Source organism: Phragmites australis, chromosome 8 (genome assembly GCF_958298935.1).
Source record: "Phragmites australis chromosome 8, lpPhrAust1.1, whole genome shotgun sequence".
In the NCBI taxonomy this organism is placed as follows: domain Eukaryota; kingdom Viridiplantae; phylum Streptophyta; class Magnoliopsida; order Poales; family Poaceae; genus Phragmites; species Phragmites australis.
This window is the reverse complement of record NC_084928.1, coordinates 23,049,205-23,070,778: the sequence shown is the minus strand read 5'-3', so window position 1 is coordinate 23,070,778 and position 21,574 is coordinate 23,049,205. Positions and strand designations below refer to the sequence as shown.

Genomic DNA, 21,574 nt, shown 5'->3' with positions numbered 1-21,574 from the left:
AACTAAAATCATATTTCATAATAGGATAAGTCTCAAAGTGATGACATAAGATAACTAAAATCATATTTCATAATAGGATAAGTCTCAAAGTGATGACACAAGATAACTAAAGTCATAGTACATAACAGGATAAGTCTCAAAGTGATGGCATAATAGGTATTCCTATGCAACCTAATGCTTCCTTTTGTCCTCCCATGTCCTCTTCAGTCAATTCAGTCTCCCATTTGGTGTCTTCAAAGTGATAAACACATCACGATACTCCTTTTTGATAAGAAGTTGTGTGGTATAATAGTTCTCGTCACTCCCTTCTTCAGCTCCATCCTGAATTACTAATTCCAACAATTGAGCTATCTCATCTCTCACATGATCAACCAATGCAGAAGTAGCAGAATTTATACTACTTTGGGCCTTCAACTCATATGCATCCACCAACCGATTCATATAGTCATCTCTACAAGTCTTCTTCTTCTTTCCCTTGGGGGAATCATGAGCCAGCCTTTTGTTCTTGCCACTCTTCTCAACAATGAGTGGCACTCTATTCACATCCTCAGCCTCACCAACAGCATCACCATCTCCATTATCATTCTCTCCATGAACTCCTAGAACAAAGGAACTCTCATTTGTACAACTAATAGCTTCAAACATTATTCTCAACTCTTCCTCATGCTCAAGTGGTGCAGTCTTAAAAGTGATACAACCTAGCATTGCTTGAAAATGTAGAGTACAATATAAATTTTGATATAAAAAAACATATTACTTACAGAGACAACATATTCATCAACTGGCCTCATTTTGCTCAATCCACCACTCGTCACTAGCTGTAATACATCATGTTATAGGATCTCTCCCCAAACCAGTGGCTCTATTGTTATAAGTCTTCCAATAGGTATATATTTTCTTTAAGGCATCCCACCTATTCTTCATTTGCCCTTGGGGTATATGACCTCTTGGTTTGTTCCTGGAACTTCCTTATAAGGTTCATACCCTAAACTATTCAAGCAATGTTGAGGTCTATTGTGTGCATTACCTTCTTCCACACAAATTTCATTGAACATCTTGGTAGCAAATGGATCCCACTTAGCAATGCACTTGGTAGGTTTTTCCATCTATGATTTGCATTTGAACATTACATCACGAAGAACTTATGATCCACATGAGTATCAATTTCATTTATCCCATCAGTAGCAATGCAAAAAATAGGAAAAATGGGCTGAAATGTATAGCAAAAATGGGTAAATGAGTATCAATTTCATTCATTCCATCGATCAATCGATACAACAACAATAGCTCGAACGTGCATACAATAGCTAAATCGAACTTCCATATACAGATCAGCATTTTCTATCACCTAGCAAAGGGGAAAAGGAGGAATAGAGTTCATCGAGTGCGGTGGCGGTGGTGGTCCTGGCGAAGCTCATAGGGGAGGTGCTTGGCTGCAGAGAGGGGCGGTGGCAGGCTGTGGATAGGGGCGGCGACCGGATCTGGAGAGGGTCAGCGGCCGGCTGTGAAGAGGAGTTGGCTCCCTTGATGGAAGGGGCAGCGACACCTACCCCAGACGGCGCGCTCACTGGATCGATGGCGAAGCGGATGGAGGGTACCGGATGGCTGTGTGCTCGTGCAGATGGGAGGTGGTAGCGCAGTCCGACGTGGTGGCATAGTCCGACGTGGCGGCGCAGTTCAACGTGGCGGCGCCCTAACTATAGAAATCGCCCAGGTGAGAGCTACAAAGGAGAGCTCAGGAGAGGGGCGAGCACAAGTAGAGAAGTTGGAGAAAGGTTATTTATGAAGTGGCAATTGGTGGGTAATTTTTCGCTAACTTTAGGGGTAGTTTTGTAACCCAAGTCTGGCTTTTCCCAAAAGTAGTCGTCTGCCCGCTTCTATGTTTTAGTGCAATTGGGGGTGGCTGTGAGAATCACATCCGCTAGTAGCCATGGAGAATTGGCCTGTTTGGGACCGCTCACCGCTTTTTTTGCTTGAGAATAGCCTCATAAGCAGCCCCAAAAAGGATCAATTTCTCTGTAAGTGCTGTGAATGAACAGAAAACCATATGCAGAGATCTGCCTTGAGCAAGTATTTTTGATAATATTATAAGGAGGCGATTGACTGTACGCCATCTGAGATTGTTCCAGTTTCATTATTTACTATCGATAAAGTTCAATTTTATTCTATACCACTGAAATGCTAGATTCTCTATTTCGTACCATCGCCATTGCATAATATTGGTTTATGCTTCATTTGGCAATAAAAAAAAATCCAATATATCCCTATTTTGTGGGTTATAGAGCGTATTAAAAATTCTACTCAACCATTGCACCAGTAAGCATATTTTCACCGTATATCACTGTTTACAATGGAGTACTTTGCACCGACTTTTAACTGCTTCAGTAGTATCTGAAAGGGAGATGGCTTCTCTGTCTCTGTCATTGCGTCATTAATCGTCTTCTACCAGTTTTTTGACAGGTTAAAAAATTGTTACATGTTGGACTCTCCTGTGCAACATCCATGTACATGGATTGGAGTCGTGTCTCCTACCAAATCCTATCTACACGAGAACCTCTACTATTCACAGAAAGGGAAAAATTAATGAGGAGGAACGAACGGATGCGGTGAGGCTTCTCTTTCGGGGAGCAGTACGCGTCGTCCGTATCCGCGAGCGAGCCACCGAGGTCCGAGCGCTGGAGGAAGAGGAGGCGCTCGACGAGGCCCTCGGCGAGCAGCGTGTCCACGATCTCCTTGCGGCCATAGTACCCGACGCAGAGCACGAATGTGTGTGCAGAGGAGCGCAACGAGACGCAGGAGCTCGCCACGCGTGGAGCTCAACCACGAGTGAGCTGCGGATGGCGGCGACGAGCTCGTTGAGCGCGCGCAGCAGCGCAGTCGAGTCGGACGCGGACGCCACCAGCGCGCCAACAGCGGGTCCATCAGACCGGTCCCACGAACACGTCAACGGAGAACGAGAGGGCTCTAGGCCGGTAGAGGAGACGATGCAGGGGGGAAAAGATTGGAGTCGCCGGCGAGGAGGCCGTTGCCGCTGTCGTCCTCGCACCGCGCCGCATCGCCGCTGCCGTCCTCACCGCGAGCCGCGCCGCCGCTGTTGTCCCCGCAGCGGCCTGCGCCGCCCCTGCTGTCCACGCCGCCGCCCATGGGATACGACGGGAACGGCTTGGGCTTCTGTTTTTGACCGAGGACAATAAGGTCATTTCATGTAGTACAAGTTTTTTTTAAATTTCCAATAGTATATATTGAAAACGAACTTTGTCAATACCAAATTGTGAATTGACGTGATTACAAATGGCATACAATCAATTTACTCATATTGATTTTATAGATATGTTAGCATGACATTAAGTTGCATTTTGTAGTATATCTAAAACCATAATTTTTTTTACACCCTGTAGGGTCCACGAGTTTTTTTTATATCTTTTAACTTAAAAAATTAAATAAATATATTTTGAATAAATTTTTTTATAAAAATAGATAACTACCGTCTTTTTAAGTGGTAAGCATGTAAAATTGAATGACTCGAGAGACCGGTTATGTTACTGTTCCCGTAGTGAACAGTAATCAGTTGCTAAATTTTCTCTTCATGCCTTCTCTGTTTAAAACAGTATTTTTTTTTACTCTAAAAATACTAATTTTTTTTTACATATTTCATAATACACGTGCAACCTATTTTAATTGTATTCAAATAGAAAGCATATGTAGAATTTAAACTAAAATTCTTAGAAAAGGGTACTTTTATAACTTCTAGAAATTGTTAGGGCATCAAATAAATTTCCAAAAATATAGAAAAATTTACTAATATTTTTCTTATATGATGGAGTATTTTTTAAATTTATTTTCAATCCTATGTTATATGGTGAAAAAGTGAGTTCCTTTCTAATACTCCATTTATATGTACTTTTATAATTTCATGTGATATTCTTCTTTTAACTCTATTTGAATTCAAACATATACAAACATAGGGCTGAAAATAATTTAAGAAATTAGTCCATCATATAAGAAGAATATTAGTGATTTTTCTAGTTTTTTAGAATTTATTTGATGCCCTAATAATTTCTAGAAGTTATAAAGTACCATTTTTTTTTGAGAATTTTAGTTTAAGTTCTACACATGCTTTTTAGGTGAATCCAATTAAAATGGGTTGCACATTATAAAACATGGAAAAAAAATTTTAGGATGTTTAGAATAACAAAATATCACTGTTTTAAATAAAATAGACAGAAAGAGAAAATTAAGCAGCTAATTACTGTTCACTACGGAAACAGTAGCCTAACAACCAGAGGGCGGTAAGGTTTGTCCTTGCCACCATGGTATCCTTACCGCCCTCAGCTCTAAAATTTTAGAGGGTGATAGGCGTCTATTTTTGTAAATTTTTTCATTTAAAATCTATTTATTTAATTTTTTAAGTTAGAAATTCTAAAAATAAAAAAAATTCTAGAGTCCACAGGTGCGGCCTGGGTCCAAACCCACTGGATCCTTGTTCTGGGCTCGGGCTGTATTTCTGGATGGGACACACCATATGCTGCCATTTCTGTGGGCCATTTTATTCAAGTCCTACATACCACCAGCCAATTGGGCTTACAACTTCAGGATAGACGAATTACAGTCAACAGCATCCGAGGATTTGAATACCGAGAAAGAACTTATGAATACCCTAAGAAAAGAGTAAAATATCCGTAGACATTTGGTAACGAACCTCACCAAACTAAGAAATAGGGGCCTCGCCGACCGTTCTAACTAAACTGTTGCTTTTTTTGTTCCAGATAGCAGTAGAGCAGAGCTGCTAAAGTTCATTCAGTAAGCAAGGATTAAGGAGCGCAAAGCAAAAAAACAAAAGGAAGCTGTCTTTCTCTTCTCCATCGCCTCGGCGCTAGCCCCTTCAAAATCGCTGGCCAGGCCCCCCTTGCAGTTGCAGCTGCGAGCACAGACGCCCTGAACGCAGTGAGACATTCAGATTAGCGCAATTTAGTAAGTTCAATCAGTTTGTGCTCCTCCTATTCACGTTTTTTAGGTTTGGAATATTGCTATTGCTTTGTACTAGCTGTGACATGAACTGAAAATTTGGGAGTAATTGGTCTCGAGTGGCCATACTGACATACCATCGATGCCAACTTCGCATCCAATCCGTTTGCCAATGGGTGGGTCAAATTGTAAATGGAAGGCTGTTTCTAAAGATGTAGCAGGTGCCAGAGTGATCTTCCTAATGATGACAGTGCCTCGCTTCTGGACTGACGAGTTGTGGCCGATGTGCCACATCCTGCCCATTGGTGCTATTTTCTTTTTATTTACATAGATTTGGTGCTGTTGTAGCATGTGCAATTTGCTTTATCCAATTCACTTGGTCTCCTGTAGGAGCTACTTAGTATAAAGCATACTACTTTGGACTACTAATTTCTAGTATAAAATGTGTGCACAATATAGCAAAGTCATAATATTACGAAAAAAATTATCAGAACCAATCTTCAAGCTCTAACAGTGTCACAGTGCCTCTGCTCGCAGGAGTGACACTAGAAACTACCTATCTAAACCAGTACTTGCAAAAATCCAGGGTACGGATCGATCAAATTTGATCCTTACTGCTGAGGGCGGTGCTGCAGATGATGCGCGACATGGTACCAGCATCCAAGATCATGTCGATGAGTCCATTCTGACTATCTAATCGTTTTTGTTGAACTTTTTGCAAGCCTGATTAGTATGTGTGCTGCCTCGCGTTTCGGGGCTCGAAGCTGAACTTGTTATGGATATGCCGGTGTGGGCTGTGCGTTGTGAACTAAACATGCGTTCTGGAGATTTGAGCTTGGATTTCTATTCTGTTGCTGCAAATGGTATGCGTATTGCTGATTTGTTTGTTATCGCAGTGAATGCTTGGTGTGTGATACGATGTGCTTGCTTGTGCTGTGTAATGTGGCTCTTGGATATACGTTTCTAGTTATTATCAGGTTATGTTCGATTTATGTTTCAGTATAACCTGACGAAACTCATTTGGGTGTGGTTTTCTTGACAGTATGTCCTCGGCAAAATTTATTCATCTGTATTTTCAGCTTTCTTGTGTCTTTGGCACCCAAAACTAAGCAGTTCCAGATGGTGTTCCCTGGAATGTCGCGGCACCAGTCCATCCTTTGGCATGATACTGATATACTGTCTCATGTTAAAAAACAAATGTTCAGTTGGCAGGCTAGTTCCACTACTTCGCAATTCGTAGCAACATTTTTCGCTGGATGTGTCAACTACGTACACCGCAAGATTGCTACTCGTTCGACTACCTACCACTCATCTGCTTCATCAGTATATAACAATGCATTTTCTACTTTTACTTGACTTCAAAACTTATTAAAAACTTTACCGGATCATAGCAACACAGACTTAGGGCACAAATCAAATTAAATCGCGCAATAAAAGTCAACAGAAGAGCACTGGTTCTTACAAAAACCCCACCAACTTAACACTCACCACATCACAACAAGGAGCAAATTCAGAGACAGCTAGCATCCGGGGCGTTGATCTGAACCAAACAACATCTCCGAGAGAAAGCAAACAACAATGCACGGTGACGACACCCTTCACTCGGCTCAGCTTAGAAGTCGCTGCTGGCCACGGGCGCGTGGTCGTCGCACATGTAGATGTACCGGTAGACGATGCCGGCCAGGCCGCCGCCGATGAGCGGGCCAACCCAGTAGATCCAGATGTTGGTGAAGTCGCCGCTGGCCACGGCGGGGCCGAATGAGCGGGCCGGGTTCATGGACCCGCCGGAGAAGGGGCCTGCCACGAGGATGTTGGCGCCGACAATGAAGCCGATGGCGATGGGGGCGATGGTGCCGAGCGAGCCCTTCTTGGGGTCCGCGGCGGTGGCGTACACGGTGTAGACGAGCCCGAAGGTGACGATGATCTCCATGACGATGCCCTCGAACGCGCCCACGCCGGAGAGCGCGTGTGTCGGGGTCGTCTGCGGAAGAAATTAAAGGTGTCATTGCCGTTCTTTTTTTTAAGCCCGGTTGCCGCCGAGCGCATCTGCGCTTGCTAGCGTTGAATTTGATTTACGTGCGTACCACGCCGGTGCAGAACTGGACCAGGACGGCGCCGACGATGGCGCCGAGGAGCTGGGCTACCCAGTAGAAGATGCCGGTAAGGATGGTGATCTGTCCTCCCAGGGCGAGGCCGAAGGTGACGGCGGGGTTGACGTGGCCGCCGGAGATGTTGGCGCCGATAGCCACCGCGACGAAGAGCCCGAACCCGTGGCACACCGCCACAGCGATCAGCCCGGTCGGGTCAAGCGGCGCACCGCCGGTTAACTTGGCTGCAGTCGACCCAGTTCGTTAGTAATTAAAAACGTTACAGGTATGCGTGCGTGTCCAAGTCTGCACGCACGATTGTAGCAATAAACACTGAGCGATCGACTCACTGTAGGCGATGGCGGAGCCGACGCCGGCGAAGACGAAGACGAGGGTGGAGATGAACTCGGCGACGTAGGCCTTGAGGGAGGCCGCGCTGAAGGAGTCATCGAAGCGGCCAAAGGCGAGGTTGCCCGACATGGTGGCGGTGGCTGGGGAGGGTCGCCGGAACTGAGGGGGGTAGGAGCTAGCTGTGATGGTAGCCACTCGCTGAGAATACGGATCGAGGACTGGGCGAGTGAGCCGTTCTTATAGGGGCTCCGGAGCTGCCTGCCTCACTTGAGTTATTAAGGACTGTTTTCTGAAAATAAGAGGGGAAAAAACTACTTGAGGCTATATTGGATCCGGTTCGTATTACTGTCGATCCAATATGGCTTGTGTTGCTGGTTTATCTCGTTGGTAGCAGATGTCTCGACCTTGATGACCTTGACCTTGACCTCGACTTGCAGACGTCGTATTGTTATATCATAATGATTCTACCTGAGCTCCGTGCATGAACGTTTTATTCCCAATTGTGGAAATACGTAGTTACGTTTCAGAGAGACTGTCAATGCAAATTACAGTAGTCACAAAATCCGCTGCAGATGATTTCCAAACAAACGCATTGCCCGACCCGGACAAGAGCACTAGACCCGTTACCAAGAACGGGATCACAAAGTCCCTTCACGGATCCAGGTGCTTCGCATGCCTAAGTCCTTATCCAATGCCGGCACGCCAGCTGTGCCAGCCGTCCCGGTCGGCGCCGAAGGGTCTCGCGAGTTTGGAAACTGACAGCCCGTAGCCATCAATCATTCGTGGGGCCCACAGAGGCCCACCGATCAGCCAAGCCCCATCATCTCTGTAGTTGACAAAAAGAAGAGGGGTCAGGAGGTTTTCTAGTGACGCTTCGGATTAGGTTGATTGATGGAGGTTAATTAGTGGTAGTTTTGTAGAACTGCTGTTTTAGATCTGTTTTACGGATCTATAGATTCACTAGTGGACTTAGTTGTTAGTATAGATGTTTGGCTTGCAGTTTGATTCTAGATTCATCAGGTTTAGGACGAATTGTTAATGATACCATTTATGTTTTCACTTGTGCACTATTTTGCTTGTGTTGTGAAATGCTCTCAAAGGCTTCATTTGGATATTGGGACAGAGACCTCTGTGGCCACCACAAACTAACAAAACTTATAGTTGTCATAGAATTGTCGTGTTGTAGGAACCATTTGGTAAGCCCAAAGTATCTTTCGGACTCTTGGTGCCGCAGGAGCGGATTCAACAGCTGGGATAGGTAAAGCCTTCGTCGGGCCTTTGGAGATCGACCAAAGAACTTTGCTCGATGTCACAAGGGAGTCAACAAAAGGGACGCCGAAGGTGATGTCGAGTAGAGATCTTTGGGAGTCCAAGTGAAGGGAGGACCGTTGCTAGCGACCGAAAACTATGAAGGGAAAGACTATAAATAATCTAGATGTACTTAGAATAGTACCGTATTACTCACAAATATACCGAGAATGTGGTAGTTAGAAGGATAATATCATAAACTGGAATAGTGAATGATTGGTTATTGCCTGGAAATAGAGCATAACTATAATTGACAAGACATGTGCCATTAATTCCAGTAAAAGCTTCCTTATTTCGTGTTCATTTCCCTCTAGCCTTCAAATCACTTCGAGGTCCGAAGGCCCATCACTTTGTTGGGGAACGCTAGTTCCTAGTAGTTGGCGTCGTCCGTGAGGATTGAACCATTCTGAAGCCTTGCCACCAAAAAGATAAGCCGAAGGCTGTTGATACATCAGCAACACAACAGACACAACAACTTCCGGGGGGGGGGGGGGGGGGTGATCATGACTGCCCCTCCGGTCGCGGCGGAGCTAATCACCACATCGACCTAGGCAATCGAAGAGGGCCAAGAAGAACAAGATGATGTGACCGTGCTGACCAATGAGGATGGTTGAGTTTGCGAAGAGCCAACTCACCACGAAGATGCAAATGCTTCGATGCTTCAGCAGCAGCTAAGGATAAGACCCCTCGTTTTGAAGAGCATGAAGAGTTTGATCATCTTCAAGGTTATGAAGACGAAGAAGAAGAACCTGAAGCAGAAAGAACTGCACGGCTAGAAGCCGAAGACCTAGAACAACAAATAGCACAAAAGAAGTGTATTCTAGAGAGCTTGTCAGTGATTTGGAAGGCGGCTGGATACCATCGACGAGCTGACGAAGCCAGAAGAACGTTGGAACAATTGCAAGGCCAAATTAACATGTTGCAGCGCAAGGGCAATGCGACATGGTACATCATCACCCCTTCGTTAGTGTTTGCAACACGGGTTATGCAAGATCTTCGGCCTAGGTCACGCGCAGGCGATCCAGACTCCCCGCTCTCTTCTGGCTTGCAGAACCAGCCTTAGCCTTCGGGTTTCAAAATGCTGAGAGTGATGTTTGATGGAGAATCAGATCCAAGGGAGTTCATCATGAGTTTTGAGGCAACCAACAGTCGAATCTACTAGTGGAGATGACATAACACTGGCGAATGCCTTCATGTTGGTAGTAAAAGGAATAGCAAGATTTTGATACTTAGTCTTACCTTTGGCATCGATATATTCTTGGGAGTAGTTGTGTGATGCACTTTTCTGTAATTTCCAAGGCAGTTGCAGAAAAAGTCACGGCTGGTGACCTTTTCGCAGTTAAACAGTAGCCGACGGAGCCACTCAAAGACTACATGCATCGTTTTGTACATGTGCACTATCAAGCGAATGGAGTGAGTGAGGACACAATCATTGATGCCACTATCCAGGGCATTAAAGGAGGGCTGCTAGTAGCAAAGCTAACACGCAAGAGGCCGGAGAGTGTCTAGGAACAGGAACTCTTCAAAAAAAAAAGAGGAATATGCAAGATCCGAAGCAGACCATCAGCGAAGGAAAAGTCAAATGGCAGCGTTAAAAACGTTGAAGCCTTCTCCCTCTAGTAAGGAAGGAAATGGTGGCCAACCAAAAGATAGGCCGAATCATTCTAAGAAAAACGATGCCTTCGGGTATACTTCAAAGTAGAGAGAAATCAACCAGATAGAATTTGGGCCCAAGGATGTCTGGCAAGAGGTCGTCAAAGCCTAGGTGGTGGTGGCTGTGGCGTCTGAAGCGGTTGAGGCCACGGAGGTTGAGGTGGCCAAGGAGGACGAGCACCGCGTAACCCAAGTACAATGTATTGTGAGCTCCATGGTGAAGGTGCTAGTCATACAACTAAACAATGTCCACATGTTGTAGCCATGAAGGAAGGCCAAAGGAAGCAACGCTTTGATCCTGCAAGAGTAGTGCATCACACCGCACCACATAGGCTGGGAAACGTGTGACAATTTCAACAGGACCAGGGCTAGGCTCACAGGCCAAACCCTTAGGCATTTGCTTCTCAATGGCATCTAATGGCTTTGACGTAGCCATATGTTCCAGCACCTTCGGCTTCAACAAATCAGACCTATACCCAATCAGTGGCTTTTGAAACATTGCTTCCACCCCCTCCGCCAAGGCCTACAATCAAAACTCCCCTAGAAACCAGTAGATTGGTAAACACACTAACACGTGGGTTGAAGGTGGTTACAATTACTGGTTGCTCTAATCAGGAAACTGAGTCCAAGAGGCAACGAAAAGAATATGTTTAAAGGGTTAACCATGTCGGCATAAGCCTTGTCTACATCCATTCGAAGTGGTCTCATGTCCCCATCACCTTCTCGTAGGAGGCCATGAGGGTCCTAGAATACCCACATACAGATGCCTTCATCATAGCTACTACATTTTAGGAAACAAAGTCCACAGGATCTTGATAGATGGTGGCAACTTGGCAGATATCATCTTCATGGATGGGTTTGTAGCGAAGTATCTTACAACAGGCTGGATCTTTGTTGTTGGGCTTCGGTGGCAAAGCAATCACAGCTTTGGGCAAGGTTGAATTACCGGTGTCTTTTAGCGAAGGGTCAAACTTTCAGACAAAAAGTATTGTCTTCGATGTTGTCGATATACCCTACCGATATAATGCCATCTTCGGAAAAGTTGTGCTAAAAATATTTGGGGTAATACCACACCATGGTTATTTGTGCATGCAAATGCCCAGCACCGAAGGCATCATCTCGGTGTTGGGAGATCAAAAAATGGAACGCATATTTGAAGTGGGAACCACTCCAGACCAGCACAACATTCATGTCGTGAACGAACCTTTATCAAAGCATGTAGAAGCAAAAGACCTACTCCAGACACAGCAATAGCTGAAGGCTAAACCCGAAGGCCAAACCAATTGTGTTAGGATAGACCAAAAAGAGCTGTGGTTATAGGAGCTGAAATGACAGAATAAGCTAGGCAAAGAATGATAGAATTCCTTCGTAGAAATGAAGATGTCTTTGCATGGTCACCGAAGGATTTGCAAGGGGTCAACAGATATATCATTGAACACACTCTAAACGTTGATCCGAAGGCAAAGCCAAAGAAACAAAGGCTTCAAAAAGCGTCAAAAGAAAGAGAAGGCGCAGCGAAGGCTGAGGTGCAGAAATTGCTCAAAACTAGGATCATACGCGAAAGGTTACACTCCGAATGGCTGACCAACCCGGTGTTAGTCAAGAAATGTAATGGCTAGTGAAGAATATGTGTTCATTTCACAGACCTGAATAGAGCATGCCCAAAGGGTGACTTCCCTTTGCCATGAATTGACCAATTAGTAAACTCCGTAGCTGGCTGTGAAATGTTAAGCTTTCTAGATGCATACTCAGGATATCATCAAGTTTGGATGGCGAGGGAGGACGATGCGAAAACAAGCTTCAGAACCTCTTTTGGAATATACTGTTTTGTAAGAATGGCCTTCGACCTTCAAAATTGTTGGGGCCACCTTCGCCAGATTGGTCCAGATTATACTACAATCACAGTTGAGAAGGAACATATCTGTATACGTCGATGAAATAGTTGTTAAGAGCATCAAAGAAGGCGATCATTCAGATGACCTTCTGGAGACTTTCAGCAAACTCCGAAGCATGGGTTTAAAGTTGAATCCAGAAAAGTGTGTATTCGGTGTGCGCAATGGGAGGTTGTTAGGATTCTTGGTGTAAAAAAAGGGAGTTGAAGTAAACCAAGAAAAGATACAAGAAATACTTGATATGAAGCCTCCGCAAAATAGGAAAGAGGCATAACAATTGGCTGGAAGATTGGCGGCTCTGAGAAGATTTGTTGCCAGGTCAGCTGAGCGAAGCTTGCCCTTCTTCAAAACTCTCAAAGGCTCCAACCCGTTTAGTTGGAGCGCAGAGCAGCAAAATGCTTTTGATCAGTTGAAAAAGTATTTGACGAAGCTATGATGAAGCTAACTTCATTGACTAGCCCAAATTCGAAGGCCGAGTTATTACTGTACATTGCGGTTTCCCCTTCGCTGGTAAGTGTAGTACTTGTGCAAGAAATGCAAGCCAATGAAAAATTGCAACAGTTTCTGGTGTATTCTGTTTCGGAGGTATTGGCGGGGTCGAAGAGGTTCTTTTCTGAGATGGAAAAAATGACATATGCAGTGGTGATGGCCTCAAAAAAACTTCGACATTATTTCACAACACACAAGATAATGATGCAGACCTCTTCCTCCCTTCGCGACATGTTTGAAAATTGTGAGGCTACGGGAAGAATTCGAAAATGGGCCATGAAGATAGCACCATTTACGCTATCCTTCGTCACACGGATGGTGATAAAATCTCAAGCCTTGGCAGAATTTTTGGCAGATTGGACAATGCAGGCTAAAGGCCAAATAGAAGTACCATTAGACCTAGTGTGGATCATATATCCTGATAAAGCTTGAGGGGCTTCGGGGGCTGGTGCCGCAATAGTTATGTCTTCACCTTTGGGTGTAAAACTACGATATAGAGCCAGACTCGATTTCTAGTCAATAAACAATGTTACAGAATATGAAGTAGTCCTCCTCAACCTTGGTAAGGCATGAGCCCTCGATGCCCAAAGGGTGCTAGTCAAGATAGATTCACAGGTAGTCGCAGGCTAGATTGGCAAAACTTTCTAAGTGAAGGAGCTGCAGCTGGCTAAATATATGGCAGCCGTGCGTAGCATGGAAAATCATTTCTTGGGTTTCACTATCAAGAGCATCTCAAGAAACAACAATTCCGAAGCTGATGACCTTGCAAAAGGTACGACACAACAACTGCCGATGCCTCCGGACGTTTTTATCAGAATATGAAGATATTAGCTGTCAAAGCCACACATCAGGTGGCCCGTCGTGTCACTGTAGTTGAGAGCAAAGATTGGTGATCTTCAATAATGGCCTACCTTCGGGGCTATTACGAGCCTGAAGACAAAGTAGAGGAAAATGTATGGTGCAAAGGGTCAGATACTACAAGATTGTGGGGGCTAATTTGTACAAGATGGGAGATGTGTATCATAGATAGAAGGGAAAAGTTTGCTTAAAGAAATACACAAAGGGTTGTGTGGCTTGCACATTGACACTCGATTGCTCATCCAAAAAGCATTCAGGCAAGGATTCTATTGGCCGAAGGCGATCTCTGATGCGAAGGCTATAGTTCAAGGCTACGTGAAATGCCAATACATGGCCAAGAGGTCTAATAGACCTTCTTCAGTGATACAGCTCATCCCACCAATTTGGCCCTTGACTCGATGGGGGATTGCATCATAGGATAGTTGCCAGCCGCTCTCGAAAACTTTTGCTATGCTGTAGTGGCAGTTGAGTACTTCTCCAAATATGTAGAGGCAGTTCCATTGGAGAAGATCATGTCCAAAAATGTTCAAAATTTCTTGTGGCAAAACATCATCTATCGCTTTGATGTTCCCCGCGAAGTAATAGTCGATAATGGAACACAGTTTGATAGCGAAGACTTCAAGCAGTTTTACGAAGACATGGGAATCAAAATTTGTTTTGCTTCAGTGTACCATCCCTAGTCGAATGGAGTTGTGTAGAGGGAAAATGGCAATGTCTTGGCTGGTGTGGCAAGGCGACTGCAAGGTCTTTCGAAGGGAAAGTGGGTCGAGGAGTTGCTGAAAGTCCTGTGGTCACTCAGGACAACAACAACTAAAACAACGGGTTTCACGCCGTTTTGTCTACACTTCAGCGAAGAGGCTATGACTCCAAAAGAATATAAAAATAAGTAATTTCATGTCATTGCTGAGATAGCTCATAACGAAGAGCTAGTAACAAAAGATGCACTGGAAGAAATCAAAATGCAGGCCGTTGAAAGCTTGGCGAAGTACCAAGAGGAAACAAAAAGATGGAGGGACAAGAATGTGTCTCCGAAGGAGTTCACTCTGGGGCCCTTGTGCTCTGAAGGCTTCCTAATGTTTCGACTGTGGGAAAGCTACAAAGAAAATGGGATGGACCTTTTTGGTGAAGAGTTCAAAGAGGCCTAGGTCTTTCCACTTGACTACTCTGGAAGGAGAAGAACTTTCGCACACTTGGGATGCAGATAGCCTTCGCAAGTATTATATGTAATCGAAGATGTCAAAAGGGGGCTTCGTAGTAATAGCCACCATTTCATCACAGGGTAGGCGAAGTCCCGCGCGGATGTAATATTGCTTATCAGGACTTCTTTCTTTAGGCTGGCCAAGACCCCTTTGTCAACTTTTGGCTGCTCGATCAAGTAGGTTTTTGCCTTTGTAGTCTTGCTTTTCGGGGCCATTGGATCATGATGCCTCAGCTTTGTTTTAAAGTGCAAAGGTTGCTGGGTGGCTTCGGGTAGAGCGATGGGAGTAGGTTGCTTGAAAGCAACGCGTTTGCGGTAAAAGAAATGAACTGTGAGGTAACACATATATATAGCGATCAAAACGCCAACTCAAGGGCAGTCGAGAAGACACACATTGGGAATTGAACCGTCTCATTAATGACAATTAACACAAAGGAATAGTAACTGATGTCTCGAAGATCGAACTGTCTCGCTAGAGAAACCACCAATAATAGAAAAATAAGACCCTTTGGGTGAGCAAGAGGGGCTAATTTACTGAAGCTAAATCATATAGCATGAGGCCTTTGATGGGCCGAAGGGGACGACGTTCAGTGATACCATCTAATTCACGAGTTTAACCCATTGAGGAGGAACCTTGCTCGTGTGTGTGTGTGTGTGAGGGGGGGGGGTGCTGTTGGGGAATGGTCTCAGGTCTCACATACCCCCTTCGGATATTTGGACGAAGACCTTTGCGGCCACCGCAAACTAACAAAGCTTACAATTGTCATGGAACTGTCGTGTTGCAGGAACCCTTCGGCAAGATGAAGGTATCCTTTAGACTCTTGGCGTCGCAGGAGCGGATTCAACAGCTAGGATGAGCGAAGCCTCCGTCGGGCCTTTGGAGATCGGCCGAAGGACTTCGATCGACATCGTGAGGGAGTCAACCAATGGGACGCCAAAGGTGATGTCGAGCAGATACCTTCGGGAGTCCAAGCGAAAGGAAGACTGTTGCTAGTGATCGAAAACTATGAAGGGCAAGATTGTAAATAATCTAAATGTACTTAGATAGTACCGTATTACCCGTGAATATGCTGAGAACATGACAGTTGGAGGAGTAATCTCATAAACTGTAAGATGGAACGGTTTGTTATGGCCTATAAATAGGGTGATACTGTAACTGACAGGACATGTGACATCAATTCCAATAAAAGCTTCCCTGTTTCATGTCCGTTTTCCTCCAGCCTTCGGATTACTCCGAGTTCCAAAGGCCCATCACTTTGTTCAGGAACGCTAGTTTCCAACAGCTTGTGAGCATGTTTTCAATTACTATTTTTTGATGAATTTTTGTAACCTTTGGCAGTAATTGGACTGTGCCCATGTGATTGTCCGTTGGAGGAAGAAATGTTGCTACTTGAATTTACATTGCACAATGTTGTCAAAGCAGGTCCAGAGTTCCCATTAGGAATCTCATCCTATACACAGGCTCAAAAACCATGTAAAACCAAAAATGATGAAAAGCTAACAGTCCCATACAAAAAGTTGCTGGGCTCATCACAAAGTCATCTCCAGCAATTGAAAATGTCATCACAAAGTAGCATGGCAGAGCTGCATTTCTTACTGGCTTTATAGCTTCTTTGTTCGCCAAGAAAATAAAATACAATTTGAGGTTGAATTCAAAATAGTTTTAGAGATGTCGTCTGCTCAGGATTTACAGACATGCCTTTCTGTTCCGTATGACATTCTTTTTCACATACCAGCTTCTAGTGAAAAAGTGTTTGGTATGATCATATGCTAAATAAATATATGGGTGCAAATTGTGATTTTAGCCATTTGACCTCTAAGCCGTCTACAATTGTACGATCGAATCACAATAAAATAGCAGTTAGAGGGGTGAATGATTGCAGAAGCTAAAAATATCTTTTTCACTTCTCCCTAACCACAAAACCTAATTAAGCCTCGTTTTAATTTAGGAACAGATTACTGTTTCGTCAATAAAAGCAATGTAGATGAAAATCCGTAACTTCGATCGAGCTCAAATTTTGAAAGAATAAACTAGACAAAGTTCATGAACTAATCCAACAAGAATCAGGTCAATCAGACTTCTAGATCTAGAGATAGTAATGAAACACTCTCTCTGTTATAGATGGTGACGTGAATTGATTAAGCACTAATTTTGTGATTAAGCAAAATCCGTGAGGAATTAACTAACCAAACTTTGCACATCACTAACTTGATGTCCTAGCACAGTTTTGAATGGATCAAACCAAGACTAAACTTGAAAACAAGAAATTAATCTAGAATTAACACTGAGCACACAAACCCAAAGATCAAGAATTGAACGAGATTACCAACACATTGATTTGCAAACCTTGACCTTTATTGCGAAGATGTGTTTACAAGATGCTTCTCCAAAGCATCCAAAAATTTCCTCGCAAAACCCTAATTTTTCTCTGTTCTAATCTCTCTCTCAAAATCGTCTAGCGGCTGTTCTAGCTTTTCTACTCTCTCACGAATGCTACAGAACACGACTCTTTTTATAAGCTAGCCGACCGACTCCAGATCAAACTCGACTGGGCCAATACAGCTTATGCCTGCATGTGTGTTGGACTACATCAACACTTATTTTCAAGTTCATATCAAAGTGCAATGATAAGCCGTCTCAAATGAAGAAGTGCGATAATGCATAGTTCCTTGATCTTGTACCTATCATTTATCACTTTTGCACTTAACATTGATATTTAGTTAGCACTTATTTTAAAACAAGATCAAAGCAATCAAGTAAGTTCAACTATGACAAAATTTAATTCAAGTTGTCATTCCATTTAGATAGTCATGACATAAACGACACCATACATGCAAGATATGAAGTTGCACTTACCTTGTAGCATAAACATGGCTTCAAATGTCATATATGTACACAATGCTCATTACTTTTTCACATTTTTCTACAAAAGAGAAATATTTTACAAGAACGCAAACTCCCCTTCAAACCAACCCAGTTGGATGAATAACCCCAAGTTCTCCTTGAAGAAAAGCAAAACAAGAAGAATCCAAAAGTTTTATGAAAATGTCTGCCAACTGATGTTCAGTATCTATATGATGAAGCAAAATATTTCCTTTATCCATATGATCTCCAAGAAAGTGAAATCTTATATCAATATGCTTAGTTCTAGAATGTTGCACTGAGTTCTTAGTAATACATATAACACTAGTATTATCACAGAGAAGTGGAACACTATCCAAATTTACCCCATAATCTTTAAGTGTAGTTGCTATCCAAAGTATTTGTAAATAATAACTAGCCGTAGCTACATATTTAGATTCAACAGTAGATTGTGTAACAGAAGATTATTTTCTAGATGACAATGTAATAAGTAAATTACCAAAAAAGTCAAATGAGCTAGATGTGCTTTATCTATTAATTCTACAACCTCCAAAATTAGCATTAGAAAAAGCTCTTAAGTTAATACATGAGGAAACAGGAAGCCATATGCCAAAATTTTGAGTACCATGTAAATACCTAAGAATTCTTTTGATAGCTTGTCAATGTGAAGCATATGGGGAAGCTTGAAAACAAGCACATAAATACACAGCAAATTGTATATCTGGTCTCAAAGCAGTAAGATACAAAAGTGAACCAATCATGCTCCTATACTCCTTTTGATCAACAGGCTCACCATCTTCATCAAGATCAAGTGTCGAAGTAGCTCCCATAGGTGTCATAATAGGCTTGCAATTTTCCATCCCAAAATGACATGGAAGATCCTTTGTATACTTACTTTGATGCACAAAAGTACCCTCATTTGTTTGTTCGATTTGCAATCCCAAAAAGTAAGTCAACTTGCCCATCATACCCATCTCAAATTCTTTACTCATTGTAGTTGAAAACTCACTCACCAAAGCATGAGAAGCACACCAAAAATGATATCATCAACATAAATCTGAATGAATAATTGATCATTGCCTTGCTTAAGTACAAAGAGAGTTTTATCAACTTTTCCCATGGAAAACCCGTTTTCAATTAAAAAGTTTTTCAACATATCATACCATGCTCTAGGGGCTTATTTTAAACCATACAATACTTTTGACAATTTGTAAACATGATTAGGAAACTGTGGATTTTTAAAACCGGGTGGTTGCTTAACATAAACCTTCTCATTTATGTAACTGTTTATAACGGCACTTTTTACATCTATTTGATATAATCTAAAACCTTTAGATGCAGCAAAGGCTAAAAAAATGCTAATGGCTTCCAATCTAGCAACATGAGCAAAAGTTTCATCAAAATCTAAATCTTCTATATGTGTAAAGTCTTGAGCAACCAACCTAGCTTTATTTCTGACAACAACACCATCCTCACTTTATTTGTTTTTAAAAACCCATTTAGTGACAATTAAAGAATGACCAGGAGAAGGTGGAACAAGCTTCCAAACCTTATTACGCTCAAAATTCTCTAATCCTCATGCATAGCATTGATCCAAGATTTATCAGTTAATGCATGAGATACATCTTTGGGTTAAAAGAAGCAACAAAAGCTGAATAGGTATGAGGATTAGAATCATTAAACCTGGATCGTATGACTCGCTCATGAAGATTTTGAATCATTTGTTCAGGTGGATGTCTCCTCCGAATGTGTAATGGAGCAGTAACCTCAGGTGCACTTTCTTGTTCATTTTCAGAAAGTGTAGATGATGTAGTATGTTGAGGATGATCAGCTGTAGCTGAAGTAGTTGAATGTGTCAAAGACACTACAGGTGGTTGTGTAATAGGAGCCAAAACCTCATCGTCATCATCATCATCTACAAAGATGCTCTCCCCCTGAACATGTGCACTTGTACCGGTATCACATAGACTAGTGCATGGACTAGCCTCATCAAAAATAACTTCACAGGCTTCTATTATTTTGTTATTCTCCAAAACAAGCACACTATAGCCATGTGAATGAGCAGGGTATCCAAGAAAAATACTATTAGTTGATCTAGCTTTAATTTATCTAAGTTTCCAGATTTTAATACAAAGCATTTGCACCAAAAAACTCTGAAATGAGATATATTAGGCCTATGTCCAAACTGAAACTCATATGAAGTTTTACAAAGTTTAGATTAAAAAACACACGGTTTGAAATATAACATGCAGTAGATATAGCTTCAGCCCAAAACTTCCTAGGAGTATGATATTCATTTAGCATTGTCCTGGCCATCTCAACCACAGTCCTATTTTTCCTCTCAAGTACACCATTTTTTTTTTGGAACATATTGTGATGAAAATTGATGTTCAATTCCCTTTTTAGCATAAAAGTGATCAAAAGATGAATTTTTAAATTCAATTTCATCATCGCTTCTAATAGCTCTAAGAGATCCAGGGTGATCAAGAGATAATCTAAGAACAAGACTTCTAAAATTACTAAAATCCTCATCTTTAAATGCCATAAAGTAAAACTAAGAATATCCAGAGAAATCATCAATAATCACAATCATATACCATTAACATCTAGAAGATTGAACGAGAAGGTCCAATTGTGTCAAGGTGTACTAGCTATCCCGGTGCATTTTTCATCACCATGATAAGAGGTGGTTGTGAACCTGCATACATTTTACCATATCTAAAAAAGAACATACCAACTCACTATCACCCTTAAGCTTAGACAATCCACGTATAAGATCTAAACCACTAATACGTGTGAGATGATTAAAACCAATATGACTAAATTTATGATGCCAAAAATATAAATCTTTAGAAACATTGACAACTAGATACGTATACTTAGAAAAAGGTAATACATCAAAATCAGCTTTAAAAACTCTTTCAAAACGTGTAATCCAAAACACAAGATCACTTGAAGTATCTAATACTCTACATTCATTTTTCTTAAAGCATACCTCAAGATCTTCACCAATCATTTATGAGACAAAAAATAAGTTATATTTCAAGTTCTCAACAAGAGTCACATATTTGAACATAAACTTACCATTTATCTGCACTATACATTTTGTTATAATTGTAGAAGTAGAAGCATATCTAAATGTAACACTTCCAGCACGAGATTAGTAACACATTGATTTGCAAACTTGATCTTTATTACATAGATATGTTACAAGATGTTTCTCTGTAATATCTTAAAATTTCCTCATAAAACCCTAATTTTTCTCCATTCTAATCTCTCTCTCAAAATCGTCCAACGGCTACTCTATTATGCTCTGTCACGCAGGTTACAGAACATGACTGTTTTTATAAGCCAGCCGACTGACTCCGGATCAAACTCGATTGGGCCAATACAACTCACGCCTGCGTGCGCGTTGGACTACATCAGCACCAGCCCAATCCTCTCTATCCACATGGTCTCCTCAACACCATGCGCTAACCAATTGGCCTGCTGCCACTGCAGCTGAGCTGCCCTGCCTCAGGCGCGGCCTGAGGTCTCCAGCTCACCTGGCCGCAGTCTCCACCAACGCCTCTTTGCAGTAGCCTCCTCAGCCTTCCTCGCTCGACACCATACCTGTGACCGCTCCCAACTCCCCGTGAGCCTCTCCCACGGCTCACATGCAACCACCCGCTGCCCACGTACCACTGAGCGTCAAGCTGCATGCAGATCCCTGCACATGCACAAATAACCACACGCATGCATGCACATGCACACAAACAATTTTTTTTTCTTTCACTAAAATTTATATTTCAATGTTCCAATGTTTTTAGCACAAAACCAATGTTCCAATGTTTTAATCACACATGATCTCACAACAATTTCTTTGGACGACTCTACCACCCCGGAATTTTAACCATGTGTGTATGTGCCT

At 42.6% G+C, this 21,574-nt stretch overlaps 1 protein-coding gene across 1 annotated transcript; it reads right to left on the bottom strand.

The window, feature by feature from the left end:
* Window positions 1-6,366: 6,366 nt before the first annotated feature.
* Window positions 6,367-7,639, bottom strand: LOC133926801 (probable aquaporin TIP2-2). The gene is made up of 3 exons (XM_062372903.1): window positions 7,403-7,639; window positions 7,050-7,297; window positions 6,367-6,946 (listed from the first exon to the last, which is right to left on the bottom strand). The coding sequence occupies exons 1-3, from the start codon at window positions 7,530-7,532 to the stop codon at window positions 6,578-6,580; spliced, it is 747 nt and encodes a 248-aa protein (XP_062228887.1). The 5' UTR covers window positions 7,533-7,639; the 3' UTR covers window positions 6,367-6,577.
* Window positions 7,640-21,574: the final 13,935 nt, after the last annotated feature.

Excerpts from the sequence above, each read along its gene's own strand:
- LOC133926801 (XM_062372903.1), bottom strand. The coding sequence starts at position 7,532 with ATGTCGGGCAACCTCGCCTTTGGCCGCTTCGATGACTCCTTCAGCGCG. Across the intron at positions 7,298-7,402 it reads CGGCTCCGCCATCGCCTACA|CCAAGTTAACCGGCGGTGCG; the intron begins GTGAGTCGATCG and ends GGTCGACTGCAG. Across the intron at positions 6,947-7,049 it reads TCCAGTTCTGCACCGGCGTG|ACGACCCCGACACACGCGCT; the intron begins GTACGCACGTAA and ends TTTCTTCCGCAG.